This window comes from Grampus griseus, assembly GCF_964374135.1.
Source record: "Grampus griseus genome assembly, chromosome: 2".
Taxonomy (NCBI): Eukaryota; Metazoa; Chordata; class Mammalia; order Artiodactyla; family Delphinidae; genus Grampus; species Grampus griseus.
This window is the reverse complement of record NC_139018.1, coordinates 116,807,850-116,824,633: the sequence shown is the minus strand read 5'-3', so window position 1 is coordinate 116,824,633 and position 16,784 is coordinate 116,807,850. Positions and strand designations below refer to the sequence as shown.

Below are 16,784 nucleotides of genomic sequence, written 5' to 3'. Positions count from 1 at the left end.
GATAGTCCCCTTTTGATGGGACCTGCGCTTTTTGCAGGTAACCCAAGCACTTCTGGGGGGCTTACTTCCCCTAGCTATGGATGAACAAATCAGAACATTGTGCGAGGTCAGATGTTCTCTACCTTTTGAGGATAGGGCATGAGGGATCCCCCTTCACCCATCTGCGTTTGGCCTACAAGGCTGGGTCCCTTCCTCTCTGTTCCCTTCAAGTGTTCCAAGACGTGAATCATACAGGAAAGAAGTAAGAATAGTGAACTGAGCCTAGTCTCAGGACTCAAGAAAACAGGGCTTACTGACACATACTACAACATGGATGAACTTTGAAAACATCATGCTAAGTGAAGAAGCCAGTCACAAAAGACCATTTATTGTATAATTGCATTTATATGAAATGCCCAGAGTAGGCAAATCTGTACACACAGAAAGTAGATTAGTAGTTTTCTAACGCTAGCGGGGTAGGGAAGGTGGGTTAGGGGGAGATGGGGAGTGACTGCTGAGGGGTATGGGTTTCTTTACTGGGTGATGAGAAGGTCCTAAGATTGATTGTGGTGTGATAGCACAACTCTGTGATATACTAAAAGCCATTGGATCGTATACTTTAAGGAGGTGAATTATATGGTCTATGAATTATATCTATAAAGCTGTTAGTTAAAAAAAAAGAAAAGAAAAGAAACAAAGTTTCCTCAGTGACCTCCACCCTTCCCTCTGCCTCAGAATGCTGGTAACTTCTTCACTTGATGGGGAAGCGCAGCCGTGCCTGGATATGCTCGCAGGGGGCAGGCTTCATTGTCAGCCCGTAGGTAGGGGTTAGGTCCACTTTCACACCTGGTGGCACACTGAACTCCAGCTGCTGAAGCAAGATGGCCAGGAAGAGGAAGATCTCCCACTTGGCCAGGACCTCCCCTATGCACCGGCGCTTGCCCATGCCGAAGAGCATTATTTTCTCACTCAAGGTCTTGCTGATGGTGGTATCATGGGCAGTGAGGAATCTCTCCGGCCGGAACTCAGATGGGTCCTCCCACAGCTTCCTGCGAGATGAACAGAGGAAGTGGTATCTCTGGGCTGGGGAGGCTCTTTGGGAAAGGCCTGGGCGGGGGACATCTGTGTTAGAGTGGATCTAGTGCAATGAAAGGAGAGTGGGGAAAGGGGCCAAACTGTATTTTGATGTTTATTTCTTTTACATAGCTCTCTCTAAAATCACCAGCCTTGAAAATAGTGCTTTTTAACATTATTTATTTATTTATTTATTATTATTATTATTTTTGCTGTACGCGGGCCTCTCGCTGTTGTGGCCTCTCCCATTGCGGAGCACAGGCTCCGGACGCCCAGGCTCAGCGGCCATGGCTCACGGGCCCAGCCGCTCTGCGGCATGTGGGATCTTCCCGGACCAGGACACGAGCCCGTGTCCCCTGCATCAGCAAGCGGACTCTCAACTACTGTGGCACCAGGGAAGCCTTAATATTAATTTTTTATTTTAAAGAAATAATACTTTAACTAAAAGAAATTAAAAGAAGGAACACATGTCCATCTCTATCCTACTCAATATACAAGGGGAATCAACCGTCCATCCTGGTTTATGCTTATTGTTTTGGAGTAATTATTTACAGCATCCTTTTTCACATGCAGAAGTGCCCTAGTTTGGATGGTAAATTATATGATCCTCCTACCTATAAAGTGAGATTTTCCAAAGAGGTCCCTAAGCCATTCACATCAGAATCACCTGAGATACTCCACCTTACCTACCGAAGAGGAATCTCGGGGGACTGGGCACCGAAATCTAAAACCAACTTCCTGGTCAATGCACTAAAGTTTGAGAAACATGGACCTAAATTTTGTCCCTTAGAGCAGGCTGCAGAGCCATCGAGGCACCATTCCCTTATTGTATAACCAGTTCCTAGGGGGACAAACAGCCTTCCTGACTGCTGAACTTCACACATTTTTCAGTGGGGGATATGTACTCACGGGTCATGATTGACCTGCCACTGGTTTATGAAGACACAGCGTTCCTTGGGGATGTAGAAGCCATTCAGTGTTGTGTCCCTTATTGTGCTAAGGAGGGAAGAGGGCTCTGTCAGGCTCATGGGCTGGAAAACTGGGATGTGTCTCTGGGAGGTTGTTTTTTTTCTTTTTAACAATTAAAAAAAAAGTTGACTATAGTTAATTTACAATGTTGTGTTAGTTTCAGATGTACAGCAAAGTGATTCAGCCATATATATACCTATATATTCTTTTTCAGGTTTTTTCCATTATAGGTTATTACAAGATATCGAATATAGTTCCCTTTGCTATACAGTAGGTTTTTGTTGTTTATCTATTTTACATATAGTAGTTGTGTATATATTAATCCCAAACTCCTGATTTATACCCACCCCCCCGCAGAGGTTCTTGCTCCTTCACCCCACTCCAATAGCCTGTCCACCATGGTTTCTATACCATACACTAGGAGGGAATAGCAGGGGCAAGGAAGGGTTGAAATTATTCTTCCCCTTTCTCAGACCCTGTTCTTCAACAAAGTTTACTAAACTTTTCTCTGTACCCAGCTGTGCCCTTGGCCATTCTCTGGAGCCAAGAAACAGGCAGTCTGGGCCAGTCCTGGGGAGTCCCCAGCTTGGCTGAGGCATCAGGCCTCTTCCTCTGGGCATAACTAGACCAAAATATGGGCTGAAGTAAGTGTTCACTAACTCTCTTGGCATTGTTAAAATCCCAGGACCTAATCAAGGACCAATGGCTGTAAGTCCTACAAAATATCAGAATGAAGTTATGCCAGCTGGATGAATCAAGAAAGTCTTCTAGGGGAGAGGAAATTTGTGTCAGGATAAGGTAGGATAGGATTCTGGTAGCCAGAGAAGACTGTAGACCTTCCAAGCAGAAGGTCCAACATAAGCAAAATTGGAGGCTGGCTGGTTCATGCTTGTAAGGGATGGTGAGGCCAGCCTGGCGGGGTTGAGAGTACCTGTAGGGAGGGAATGTGAGCAGAGGTGAATGAGGCCTGAGGTCAGAAGTGTGGTTTTTCTCCTGAGAGCCGGATACTTTGATCATGTTTGGACTGGATGGGGGCAGAGTAGAGGCCAAGGTCTGTGAGGAATCTGGTGTCATGGCCAGGAAGGAGATGCTGAGGTCTGACCAGGGCCAGGGCTGAGAAGCTGGGGAGAAAACATGGCAATGATTTCAGAGGTGGGAGGGCAGAATAGGCAGGCCTCACCTGTGGGGGATGGTGAAGGGGACGAAGGAGGAGTGTCGGAAGGTCTCCAGGATGAAGGCCTCCAAATAAGGCAGCTGGGATCTGTCAGAGAGCCGGGGCCGCCGCTCCCTGCCAATCACTGTGTCTGCAGAACACAGAGGACGGACAAGGCTTAGGGGTTGTCCTGACTGCTCCATGGCATCTGCATCCCCAATCACACCAGGTGTCACTCTATGTGGTACTATGTCTGTTTACAGGTCTGAGACCCACTGACCCCCCCAGTATCCTCTAGGCAAGGGTGGGCACCATTGTATGCCCAGGGCTTGTACTTAGTAGATACATAACAGCTATATGTAGATTGAACAGATGACCTGGGACCCCAGGGCTTCTCTCCACCAGAGGGTTAGGGGACACTACATACCCAGCTCCTCCTGGATCTTCCTCTGTATCTCAGGATTTGTCACAAGGTACAGAAGGCTCCAGGAGATGGCTGTTGTGATCGGATCAAGCCCTGGGCAGCATGGGGCAAGGTGAGGAAGAAAGGAAGACAGGAACAAGAAGGCAGCATTTACCAAGCACCCACCATGTATGTAGCAAACATTGTCTTTCTCTGCCTCCTTTTCCCCCAAAGCCCCTCACCCTGAATTTTCTAAGGGCAGAGGTGGAGTCACCTCAGCACAAACTTGAGTCACTGCTTTCATGATTAGTTGCTGGAATTACAAGGGCCTAGACTTACAGTCCAGAGAAGCCTTTATTGTTTAGTTGGGGAAACTGAGGCCCAGAGGAGGAGAGGGACTTGGCTGAGTTTTCACTGGGAGTTGGTGGTACAGCCTGGGCTCAAACCTTGAGCCTGGGCCTGGTCTCTGTGTCCTGCATCATCTGACATGTAGTTGGTGAGTTATCTGATGGACCCCGGGGCTGGGCAAGGCTGTGTGTGAACAGCAGGCACTGAGGGATGGAGGGGCAGGGGTCTGGCTCCTACCGGCTCCAAAGATGTCGTTGACAAGGTTGACAGTCTTCTTCTGGAGCATGAGGCCCCCACTAGCTCTGGAGTTATCCTCGTAGTGCTTGAACAGGGCACCTACGATGTCCTGGACTCTGTTCTGAGGGGGCACAAGCTTAGGAGCACCCCAGCACTTCTGGGGTGGAAGTCTGGACCTTGCCCCATCCCATCTGGCACTGACAGCTGGCCTCTGGGCAGTGGGTTGAGCTCACGACAGGAGCTGGTAGCAGCCCAAGGTAGGACTTAAAGTATCATGTCATGCCCCATTGACTTTTCCTCCCAATAACCCCAGGGGTCCAATTTCAGAGAGGGAGGTTGGGGTGAGTACAGGGAAGTAAGGTGACACCCGAGCTGGGAATTAGTCTCTGTCTGGGTTCAGTTTCCAGCAGAACAAAAGCCTTCTCATGATAACAGCACCCCACATTACAGGGCTCTGCCAGGGCCCCATTCATGACCTTATCTCTCTGGGGCTTTGAGCAGCCCTGAGAGGGAGGCTATAGGCATGAAGAAACTGAGGCCAGAGAGGGAGAGGGCTTGGCTCCAGGTCACTCAGGTGATCTGAGATGTCCCAGAGCCTTCCTAGGCCTTGGCTGCATACCAGGTGTGTGGGTACCTTGGAGCTGGGTAAGAGGGGCCACACACAGACTCTTGGGTGCCCTCACACTTCCCGTACCCTGGGCTTACCTTGTCAAAGTCCTGATAGCACTCCTGGACCATTTTCCGCAGGAACTGCAGGAACCTCTGGTTGAAGCTCTTGTACTTTTGCAGAGCAGGGTTGGGCAGGTATTTAAGGATGGGGAAGAAGTCCACGGGGCTCCCGGAGGAGGCAGTCTCCACGAAATCATGGGTGTTTGTCACAAGGCTGACCATCTGCTCACTGCTCTGGGGGAAGTGCTGCCCGAAGCACATGGCACCAATGACCTTGGCCACGGACACCACCACGTGGTCATAGGGGTCAAAGCGCCCAGGTCCTGCCATCAGCTCCTGGAACTTGCTGATGAGGGCCTCAGCCTCCTTGTGCACATGCATCTCCAGGTAGCAGGAGGATGAGGAAGCCGGGTCTGAGGCAACGGAGAAGGAGTTGAGAGCATTCTGGGCCAGGCGTCGCCGGGCAGCCCACACTGGTCCAGAGTCTGGGTTGAAGGTCATACTCTGGCCATCACCGACTAAGGTGAAGCTGTAGAGGTCAGGCCGGCCCTTGAAATCATCACCCTGCCGCACCAGGGCCTGCCGGATGGTGTCCAGGCCGCTGAGCACCAGCACGGGTGTGCAGCCAATGCGGATCTGCAGCACGTCTCCATAGCGCTGGCTCAGCCGCGACAGGGCCAAGTGTGGGCTCTTCCCCAAGGTCAGCACGTGCCCGATCAGGGGCCAGCTCCAGGGCCCTGGTGGACTCTTCAGGCCTTTAGGGACCCGAGGCTGCCAGGCCCTGACCACCCAGAATACCAAGCAGAAGGTGGCAGAGGCCAGGAGAAGCTCTGTGGCTGAGAAGGGAGTGGCCTGGGACAATGCCATTTGTACCAACTACAGGGGAAGAGAACGGAGGAGCCAGACTGAGGGACGAGATAGAGCCACTCATTCATTCATTTACTCAGTCAATAAACACTTGTACATGTTCTGTGCTGGGCTCCCAGCTGGACACCGGAAAGACTAAGTTGCATTCACTAAATTACATGGATTGTTCATCCCAGGAGCTCACCCATGGTGTATCACAGAATCTGAGCGCTGGAAAAGAGCCCTGAGATTCCCAACTTGAGCGTCTGAAATCCCAGCCCTGGCCATCCCCTCTGCCCATCACCTGTTACCAATTCTGAGGCTGGAGTGATCACTTCAAAACGGAGCACTCTTGTGGACCCCAGTGCAGGGTGTATGCTGGGCATTGTACCGCGGGGACCCTTCCTGCTGATACCTCCTCATACCCTCGGAACAGGGAGCTGCTCCCCGCTAGCAACACTGATGGGATCAAGGTCCCAGGGCTGATGCAAATGGCTTCTGATGCCCCCTTCCCCAGGGCATTCTTTATCAAGACCAACCAGGACACCTCCTCCAAGGACAAGTCCCCATTCTCTCAGAGTCTTTTTCTTTTTTTGGCTGTGCGGCACAGCATGTGGGAATCTTAGTTCCCAAACCAGTGATCAAACCTGTGCCCCCTGCAGTGGAGGCATGGAGTCCTAACCACTGGACCACCAGGGAAGTCCAACCCCCTGCCCCATCCTCTCACAGTCTGGAAGGCTGAGGTTGGGCTGCAGCCAGGGCCAGGGCTGCCCTCATGCCAGGTGGGGAGCCCTACCCACCTCTTCAATCCAGTCACACTAAGGGTCCTTAGAGGTGGCCCAGTCCAAGCTTCTCATTTAAAAATGGGGAAACCAAAGTCTGGAGCTGGGCAGCAAGAACTAGAACTCAGGACTTCCCTGGTGGCACAGTGGTTAAGAATCCACCTGCCATTTCAGGGGACACGGGTTTGAGCCCTGGTCCAGAAAGATCTCACATGCCGCAGAGCAACTAAGCCCATGCGCCACAGCTACTGAGACTGCGCTCTAGAGCTCGTGAGCCATAACTACTGAGCCCACATGCAACTACTGAAGCCCGAGTGCTTAGAGTCTGTGCTCCGCAATAAGAGAAGGCCCCGCTCGCCGCAACTAGAGAAAGCCCACGTGCAGCAATGAAGACCCAATGCAACCAAAAAAAAAAAAAAAACAAACCAGAACTCAGACCTCCTACACCTAACCCAGTGTTCCCCCCATCCCTCCATCTCCACTGGTTCCCAGGATTTTTGATGGGGAATCCCAAGGGCTAAGAAATGAGCCCAAGAAAGGTACCTGTAGAGGCAGGTGCTTGAGATCAGCAGGATTGTGGAAGCTGATACGGAGCTTCTGGCTCCGGGTGAGTGGCCTTTCATAACTACCACCCCAATCAGGTTGGCCTTGCTGTCCTGGTCACCTGATATCAAAGTCACCAAAAAAAGTTGAAAGGATCAGCTCTTGGCCTTGGGCCATGATCCCTCAGCTCCACCTACCTCCCAGGGCCCAGGGGCAGCTCTTCTGGGGATAGGTACTATGTCCCTGGGGAGGAATGTCCAGCTCCTTTCAGGGTCCAGAGTCTGGAGGTAATGCTTATTTCTCTCAAGGGCAAGGCAGGGTGCTGGGAGTGAAAGTTCTCTGGGCTAGTCCAACCTACTTTCCCATTGCACCCACGAGGAGGGACCCTGCCTGGGGGCACTCAGTCCAGGCTGATCAGCGGGGGAGACTCACTGTTCCTCTCCAGAAAGGTGCCCTGTAATACCCCTCCAACCACCTGTGAAACCAGATAAGAAATAGGTATGTTCTGACCACCTCTGAATTTCAGCCCTGGTCCTTAATCTGAAAACAAGAAATGATGAGGATCCTATATTGTAAAGAGAGGCCCCCTCAGCCTCCTCCCTCTTGGTGAGAGATGGTAAAAGTGAATGAAGAAAATTCATGTTGTGGGGGCATAGCAACTGGCTTGGAATCTTCAAAGTGGTCAATGTCATTAAGAAAGAAAGAAAGAAAAAAAGACAAGGGCCTTTCCTAGAGCAAAGAGACTAAAGACACCACCAAATGCTAAAAATGTGTGAACGTTGGGGCTTCCCTGGTGGTGCAGTGATTGAGAGTCCGCCTGCCGATGCAGGGGACACGGGTTCGTGCCCCGGTCAGGGAGGATCCCACATGCCGCGGAGCGGCTAGGCCCGTGAGCCATGGCCACTGAGCCTGCGCGAGTCTGCGCATCGGGAGCCTATGCTCCGCAACGGGAGAGGCCACGGCAGTGAGAGGCCCGCGTACCGAAAAAAAAAAAAAAAAAATGTGTGAACGTTGATTGGGCCCTGGATTTAAAAAACTTTTTTAAAAGCTAAAAAAGACATTTTTGGGACAACTGAAGCTACATAAACAAGGACTGGAGATTAGATGATATTATGGGATTAATGTTAATTTTTCTCGATATGAGCCTAGCATCATGATTATGTGGGAGAATATTTCAGGAAATATTCTTAGGAGATTAATGTTCTTAGGAGATGAATGCTGTAGTGCTTAGGGGGTGAAGTATCATGATTTCTGCAACTTACTTTTAAATGGTTCTGTTTAAAAAAATGTACATCTATCTGCGTATCTCTATAGAGAGGAGAGAGAGAGAGTAGATATGACAGATGTCAGCTATCTAAGAACCTACGTGAAGGTACGTGGGTGTCCGTTGTATGAAAGGGAGCTTTGAAGTGGAGGGCTGGCTGTTGTTTGGTAAGGAGTCCCATGGTGCTTCTCTCCTCCCTCATCTCACAAAGCCAAGTGAAGGAGCTCCAGGAGACCCAAACCTTAAGAGTGGGATAGCTGCAGGAAGGGAACTCCTCAGCTGTGAGTCCAGATGGGTTGGACCATGGTGAGGGAGACTGTGGCATTCGTATATTTATCACAAACTTTACAACGCCCTATGCTTATGGGCCGGCGTTGTTATAAGAGCTTTATATCTATTAACAAAAAAACATTCTCAGTAACCCTATGGGATGGAAATTAATACTATTCTCATATTACAATATGAGGGGTAACGGAGGCACAAAAAGTTATGTAATTTGTTGTAGGTCACATAGCAATGTGTTAGAGTTGGGCTCAAACCTTCAGAAGATTGTGCTCCAGACCACTATGTGCACCTGCTTGACACGTGTCCCTGGATCTGGGGGAAATGTGTGGACATATGGAGGCAGAGCAGAGTAGCCTGTCATGGCAGGGGCAGCAGAGGGCAGCCTGCACAGCCCAAGTTGGGTGCCTTACTAGGATGTGAGTCTCCGAAGGGCCAGTGGACATGCTGAAGGGAACTGGACCTGAACTGCATGGATAAGACCTGGCTACAGAGGGGTGAGAAACCCCGCAATGACGGGCTATAGGGGATACCCTGCGGGAACTAGCTGAGGGGTGTGCAAGAGGGCAGCCAGAGCCCAGCAGCTATGTTAGGAACTGTGTGATGTGGAGGACACAATGGGGCTCAAAGGTACTCGATGAAAAGCTGGCAGTGGAATGTCTGCTACATACAAGGGCATTCGGAGCTAAGAGGCAAGATAAACAGCACCAGCCAAATAAAAAGAGATTGGTTCCTGGAACTCTTCCCTGGTGGCACAGTGGTTAAGAATCCACCTGCCAATGCAGGGGACATGGGTTCGAGCCCTGGTCCGAGAAGATCCCACCTGCCGTGGAGCAACTAAGCCCGTGCACCACAACTACTGAGCCTGCGCTCTACAGCCCGCGAGCCAGCTACTGAAGCCCATGTGCCACAACTACTGAAGCCCGTGTGCCTAGAGGCCGTGCTCTGCAACAAGTGAAGCCACCGCAATGAGTAGCCCGCACACCATAACGAAAAGTAGCCCGTGCTCGCTGCAACTAGAGAAAGCCCGCGCGCAGCAACGAAGACTCAAAACGCAGCCAAAAATAAATAAATAAATTTCTAAAATACTTAAAAAAACAAACAAACAAAAAACAAAGGGCAAGGCTGGGGAATCTGACAAATCTGTCTGAAGACTGTGGCTGAGAGGAAAGGAAAGATGTTTTCTCTCTGTACCTTCACTGGGTTCAGCTCACTCTATAAAAAAGGTCAAGGTTTGAAGTTAGAGTAGGTTTTGTAGAAAACTGACTATTTCTCTCTGTCTCTCTTCCCTCCTGTCTTTTCCTTTCTCTCTCCCTCTCTGTCTCTCTCTCTCTCTAATTATCTAAAGTCATACTTTATTCAGATTTTCTTAGTTTTTGCCTAACGTCCTTTGTCCTTTCTTGTTCCAGGGTCCCAACAAGGAGGACACCACATTACATTGAGTCACCATATCTCTTTAGGTTCCCCTTGGTTGAGACATTTCTCAGACTCTTTTTTCAGGAGAACTGGTCAGGTATTTTGGAGAATGTCCCACTATTGTGATTTGCCTGATGTGTTTCTCATGGTAAGACTGGGGTTATGGATTATTGGTAGGAAGACCACAGGAGTAAAGTGCTATTTTCATCATATCATATCAAGGGTACATACTATCAACTTGACAGGAAGGTTGATGTTGATGTTGGTCAGCTGACTGCAGTAGTGTTTTTCAGGTTTCTCCATGGGAACATTACTCTTTTCCCCTTTCTGTACTGTGCTCTTTGGGAGGGAGTCAGGTACACAGCCCACACCAACAAATGGAGAGTTCTTCTCCCCTCCTTGAGGACAGTCTCTGTGTAAATTATTTGGACTTCTGCATAAGAGATGATTTATCTTTTTATTTTAAGTATTTTCTTAAAACTTTTTATTAAATTACAAGATACATATAGAAAAGTGCAGATAATCTGTACAGCTCAATGAATTTTTTACAGATTTAACAAAAGTCTTGTAATCAGTCCTCAGATCAAAAGACAGAATGTTACCGGCACCCTAGAAACCCCTCGCGCTCCCCTAAGGATAACAATGACCCCAACTTCTAATAGCATAAATTAGTTTTGTTAGTTTTTGTTTTTCATGTAAATTAAATCATGCTGTGTACTTTTTTTGGCATGGAACTTTAAAAATTTAATAGATTTCATTTTTATAGCAGTTTTAGGTTTACAGAAAAATGGAATGAAAGTACAGAGAGCTCCCATATGCCTCCTCCCCCAATCAGTTTCCCCTGTTATTAACATCTTGCATTAGTGTGATACATTTATTACAATTGGTGAATGAATATTAATACAATATTATCAACTAAAGTCCATAGTTTACATTAAGATGAACTCTTTGTGTTATGCAGTTCTATGAATTTTCTTTCACTTTTAAAAATTGTGGTAAAATATAAAACATAAAATTTACTGTTTCAAACATTTTTTTTTTTTTTTTTTTTTTTGCGGTACGTGGGCCTCTCACTGTTGTGGCCTCTCCCGTTGTGGAGCACAGGCTCCGGACGCGCAGGCTCAGCGGCCATGGCTCACGGGCCCAGCCGCTCCGCGGCATGTGGGATCTTCCCAGACCGGGGCACGAACCCGTGTCCCCTGCATCAGCAGGTGGACTCTCAACCACTGCGCCACCAGGGAAGCCCCCATTGGATTGTTTTTAATCTTTAGATTTCAGCCATCCTTGAGTGTCTGTTGACTACTTCCCTTTTTAAAACCCCTCAATGTTCCCCATAGATTTCAAGATAAAAACTGAACTCCTTTGCTTGGCACCCAAAGGCTTCCGCGGCAGCTCTTGCTTAACCTCCCTGGCCTTGTTGCCACCACATCCCACTTGCCCCGCCTCCATTGTCTTTCTCCATATATTGATCCCTTTACTGGAAACCTGCACCCCATCCTGTGTTCCCTGGCCAGCTCCTGCTCATCATGTTATACGCTGCTCAGCTGTCACCATTCTGGCTGGGTCTGAGCCCCTCCTCTGAGATCCCACAGGCCCCAAACTGCCCTCCTCGACAGCCCCCATCATGCTGTTTCCCCCATGGACTGTGAGATCCTTGAAGGTCAAGGCAACCTCTGCTTTTCTTCAGATTTCTAGTCTCTAGCACGGGGACTGACACACAGCATGTATTTAGAAAAAGATTTGTTGAATCAATTAGCGTTCACAAGTGAGAGTGCTAGCCTGTGTTAAGAGTTTCGTGAAGACTGCTTTCAGCATTTTCCTGCATTGGTTTTATAGAAATGACAAGTCATAATCCTTACAGTTGAAATTTATTGAGTACCCACTCTGCCCCAAGATCTGGGCTGTATGTTTAACACTGGCCATCTCTGTGAGCTTCATAGCAGCACTATGAGATGGGTACTATTATTGGCCTCATTTTACAGTTGATGAAATGAAAGCCTAAAGATGTTAAGTAATTTTCCCCAGAGCCAGAATACGGGGAAAAAGCAGTTCAGTGGGCACGGGGCAGGGGAGAGGGCAAATCAGGAAGCTATCATGAGAGAAGGCACATTGAGAGTTGACTATCTGGGGGGAGCCCAGGGAGAGGCAGGGTGTGGCTACGGTTAGGGTGAGGGTCACTCAACAAGTTTATCTAGTGCACATTCACCAGCCTGGCCAGTGGTCAGAACACAGTAAATGGCAGCCTTTTCCCTGCTTCTGTGGGGCAAGTCCTCCTCTGTGCCCCTCATCATTCCATTCTCACCTCTCTTGTGGATCTAGCCACAAAGAGCTGTAGTTTGGGGCTGAATCATCATCTAAACTAAACCCTAAATCAGACTGTGGGTCCCTCGAAGACAGAGGCTGAGTCCCATTCATCTCTGTGCCCAGACCTGGCAGAGAGGAAGGACCATGGTGGACACAGGTGCTGTGGGAAGCACAGGCAAATAATTAAAGCTGGGGCGGGTGTGTGTCTCACAATCTATAATATAAGGACCGGGAGATTCAGTCCTGGACATCCAGTCACCCGCTACTGCATGTGTCCACCCAGAGGGCCCCTGCCCCTGCCTCCTCAACATGTCCAAATGGATGATGTCACCTCCCTGCCCAAACACCTTCCCTCTGGGTCGTCACCCTAGCTAGAAACCTGGGAATCCTCAAAGACTCCTTCTCTTATTCACCTCCCACCAAACTCTCAAGATTCTACCACCTAAATACCTCTTGAGTCTGACCGATTTCTCCATCACTGTGGCGCTGCCTGGAGAAGATTCTCAGCTCTGCTTCCCACCTGGACTTTTGCAGGAACCTCCTATCTGGTATCACTGTCTCTAGGGCAGTGTTGCCCAGTAGAACTTCCTGTGATGATGGAAATATTCTAAGTCTGTGCTATCCAATAAGGTAGCCACCAGTCACATGTGGGTACCGAGCATTTGAAAAGGCTGGTACAACAGAAATACTGAATTTTTAATTCTATTTAATTTTAAATGTAAGTACCTGCATGTGGCTAGTGGCTACTGTATTGAATGGCACAGTTCTAGGCTCCCTCCCTCCCATCCCTCCAATCTGGGCTCCACAGTGCCGCCCAGCTGAACTTCCTGAAATTGCAAATCTGAGCAATCCATATCCCTTTGTAAAATCCCTTAGTACTAATTTCTTAAGACATTCAAAAACCAAACCAAACTCCTTAGCTCAGCATGTGAGCCAGTTCCTACTCCCTTCTCTCACTTTGTTTCCCATGACTCCCTCCCTCTCATGCATCTTTCCCACCAGTCAGAAGGAACTCTTAGAATTCTTCTAGTTTTCTGCCTCTGTGCATTCAGACGTGTTGTTCCCTCTGCTTGGAACACCCTACCCTCCTCTCAATCACCTCTTCCCCATCCAACAAACACTCTCATGGAAATGCATTGCTTCCAGGTTAGAGATGCTTACTTATATTGCAGTACTATGATGCATATATGACAAAGCATTCTCATCTCTCCATTAAAACAAAGCCTCCAAAACTCTGCTCCAGGTCCACCTCCTCTGGGGTGTGTCCTGACCCCCTACTCTGGTTTAGATCCTCCTCCTTTGGGCGTAGCTCTCCCGTGGCACAAACACCACGGTGGCATATTGCTTTGGTTTCCTTTGCCCTCTCTAGACCGCGAACAACTTGAGGCAAACTATGTTCTTATTTACTCAGTTTTTAGTACAGTACCTGTCACATAGTGGACGTTCAGCCATATTCTTTGAGCATAAATTATGTTGCCAGCCACTGTTCTCAGAGGAGACTTAGAGCAGTGAATAAGGCAGACCTTGCCTTTGTGGAGGAGACGGACAACAAGCAAGCAAGCAGATGAATGAAATCATTGCAGACCCAGGTTGTGCTGAAAATCCTCTTTGTCCTCCACATCCACTCCCCCCCTTCTCCACCCCACTCTAGGCACTGAGAGGCTGACCTCAGTAGACTGTGTCAGTGGGCTCCCCATCCTCTGGGGACTTGTTGGGTTCAGTCAATGGGAGGCATGGGCATGAGATGGGAGGGTGGGAGGAGAGTGAGTCTGGGGTATTTTTTCTCCAGACCCTCCCTGCAAAGTCACCATGCTAGGCCACAGCTCCTGCCAGGCAGCTCTCCTCTCCTTACAGTTCTCTCTCTCTGGGTTCCAGAAACAGATCCTTCCTCTTGCCCCTTCAGGCTCAAGACAGTAAGGGCTCCTCTCTGTTACTAGTCATATGGTACCACACTATCCTGTGTTAGTTTCTCTATAACCTGTCAATACCTTTGTAAATAGTCCCCTTATTAAACTCTTCTCAATGATTCAGTTTTGAATGGATTCTGTTCTTGCAAGGACCATGAATAATAAAGTGGTTCTTTGCAAATTTCTGCTCCACCATCCTTGGAATATCAGCCTTTCCCCAAGGTCACAATACAGCTGCTACAGTTCCGGCCATCACATCCGGACATGACAAGGGCCAGAGGGACAAGAGTGCATCTCTTGTCATACATCCCTTTTTTAAAAAATTAATTAATTAATTAATTATTAGGCTGTGTTGGGTCTTCGTTGCTGCGCGTGGGCTTTCTCTAGTTGCGGTGAGCAGGGGCTACTCTTCGTTGTGTTGCACGGGCTTCTCATTGCGGTGGCTTCTCTTGTTGCAGAGCACGGGCTCTAGGTGCACGGGCTTCAGTAGCTGTGGCACGTGGGCTCAGTAGTTGTGGCTCGTAGGCTCTAGAGCGCAGGCTCAGTAGTTGTGGCACACGGGCTTAGTTGCTCCACGGCATGTGGGATCTTCCTGGACCAGGGTTCTAATCCGTGTCTCCTGCATTGTCAGGTGGATTCTTAACCACTGCACTATCAGGGAAGTCCCAGATCAGAGTGTTAGGCTCTCTCCCTGTAGAGTCTTTGCATGCTAGCAGCAACTCTCTACTGAAGGCCACAGCTCCTCTCTATAGCCTCTCCACAGCCACCTCCTCCGGGTTCTGTTCCGCTCTTTCCCCTCATCACTTCTGGCCTTGCTGCTGCTAGCCCTGGACTGCTGCATTGTCCCTATTGATTTCCCTAAACGCTGAACCTTTGTGAATGGTCCCTTTATTAAATTCTCCTCAATTACTTAGTTTGAGGGGGCTCTCTGATTCCTGCAGGGGCTGACCCTGACAGATACAGGGAGGGACTTGCCTGGTGTGTCTTAGGAACCTCAGGCTACTCTTGTGCCTGGAGAGGAGTGAGCCGGGGAAGCAGGAGTAACAGGTGAGGAGGTCAGAGGGATAATGGGAGCCACATCTGGAAGGGCCCTGCAGGCCATTGTAAGGACTGTTTCCTCTGAGATTCTTCAAAAACTTCCTTCTGAAAACTTCAACTTGGGGAAAGGATGGGGTCTCTTCCTCAGCTAGGAGCTGGGAGTGCAAATGGGGCACCTTCCTTCCCAGGGCATCCCAGCCAGCAGGGTGTGAACTCTGCTCCCAGAGCAGTGAGATGGCACAGACTCATCTGATGATCTCTGCCTCGAGTGTGGGTTCTCTCCAGGCACTTCCCAGCCAACAACTCCTCACCTCCACCATGGGGTGTTCTGAAGATAAAACTAGCCACTCACAGTGGTGCTGATGGTGGCATTGTTGGCACAGAGGCAAACCAGTGGGAAGCTATTAGATAGGAGTAACTTCTTAGGATTCTGTCCAACCTGCCCAGGCCTTTTTGGATCTGTCTCAAGTTCTGAGGTTCAATCACTCAGAGAATGCTCTTGGGTAAGCCTCTCTGGCCTGCAGGTTTTGGTTATAATTCTTCCAGTTGCAAATCCCCAAATCCACTCCTACTAGAAGAGAAAGATGAGGAGGAGGAGAAGGAGGAGAAAGAAGAAGAGAAAGAGGAAACAGTAAAGAAGAAGGAAAAAGGGGGAAAGGAGGAGATGGCGGAGGTGGTGATGTTATTGACTCACGTAACGGAGATGTTTTATGGTGTACTTCATTGGCTTCAGGAATAACTGGATCTAGGTGCTCAATGTCATCAATTCTTTCCTCCCTCCCATCGTCTCCCAGTTCTTCTTTCCTCTAATGGGCTTCTCAAAAAATGGCCACTGGTAGGTCCAGAATTATTTTCTAACCAGCTTAGCCACCATTGGCAGAAAGAGAACATTTCTTTACCAACAATTTCATTAAAACCCCACAGGGCTCTCACTGGCTTGGTCTGAGTCATGTGTCAGCCTGGTAGCCTGGGGTAGGGTTAGTTCCACCAAGCCTATTGGCTAAGAGTAGGGGTGGGGTGGTCCCCAAAGGACAATTGAAGTGGTATTTCAAGAAGAAGAGAGGATGGATGCTGGGCACACGAAACCACTCACATGTCGACTATCACTGGTGTGACCATATAATTTATTGCCCAAGCCAGGACTCTTTTGAGAAGGAAAGAGGGCTTTTTTTTTTTTTGCGGTACGCGGGACTCTCACTGCTGTGGCCTCTCCCGTTGCGGAGCACAGGCTCCGGACGCGCAGGCTCAGCGGCCATAGCTCACGGGCCCAGCTGCTCCGTGGCATGTGGGATCCTCCCGGACCGGGGCACGAACCCGCGTCCCCTGCATCGGCAGGCAGACTCTCAACCACTGCGCCACCAGGAAGCCCCCAGAGGGTACTTTTAATAGACAAGACAACAGGTTTAGTCCAAGACTATCCTAGGAAAGTATTGTCACCCTATCTATAGCAGCCAAGAGCCGTCACCCTATCTATAGCAGCCAAGAGCCAGAGAGCCAGGGGCTGTCCCATCTGAGCCTTGGATCCTGCAAACCAAATCTCTCTGGCTCTCTGGGCACAGGTAGGAGAGGA

General features: G+C 49.2%; 1 protein-coding gene across 2 annotated transcripts; it reads right to left on the bottom strand.

Moving 5' to 3' along the window:
- Positions 1 to 352: 352 nt before the first annotated feature.
- Positions 353 to 7,069, bottom strand: LOC309818549 (cytochrome P450 1A2). Of its 2 annotated transcripts, XM_082648295.1 has the most exons (7): positions 7,004 to 7,069; positions 4,869 to 5,708; positions 4,164 to 4,284; positions 3,603 to 3,692; positions 3,203 to 3,326; positions 1,963 to 2,049; positions 353 to 1,028 (listed from the first exon to the last, which is right to left on the bottom strand). In XM_082648295.1, exons 2-7 carry the CDS (start codon positions 5,697 to 5,699, stop codon positions 731 to 733), a joined length of 1,551 nt encoding a protein of 516 aa, XP_082504421.1. In that variant the 5' UTR covers positions 5,700 to 5,708; positions 7,004 to 7,069; the 3' UTR covers positions 353 to 730. The 2 variants fall into 2 exon arrangements, with proteins under 2 accessions (XP_082504421.1, XP_082504422.1); XM_082648296.1 differs by lacking the exon at positions 1,963 to 2,049.
- Between the last annotated feature and the right edge of the window lie 9,715 nt (positions 7,070 to 16,784).

Coding starts and splice junctions, on each gene's coding strand:
- LOC309818549 (XM_082648295.1), bottom strand. CDS start 5,699: ATGGCATTGTCCCAGGCCACTCCCTTCTCAGCCACAGAGCTTCTCCTG. Junction 4,285..4,868: donor GCTATCAGGACTTTGACAAG/GTAAGCCCAGGG, acceptor GTGCCCCCTCAG/AACAGAGTCCAGGACATCGT. Junction 3,693..4,163: donor CAACGACATCTTTGGAGCCG/GTAGGAGCCAGA, acceptor CATGCTGCCCAG/GGCTTGATCCGATCACAACA.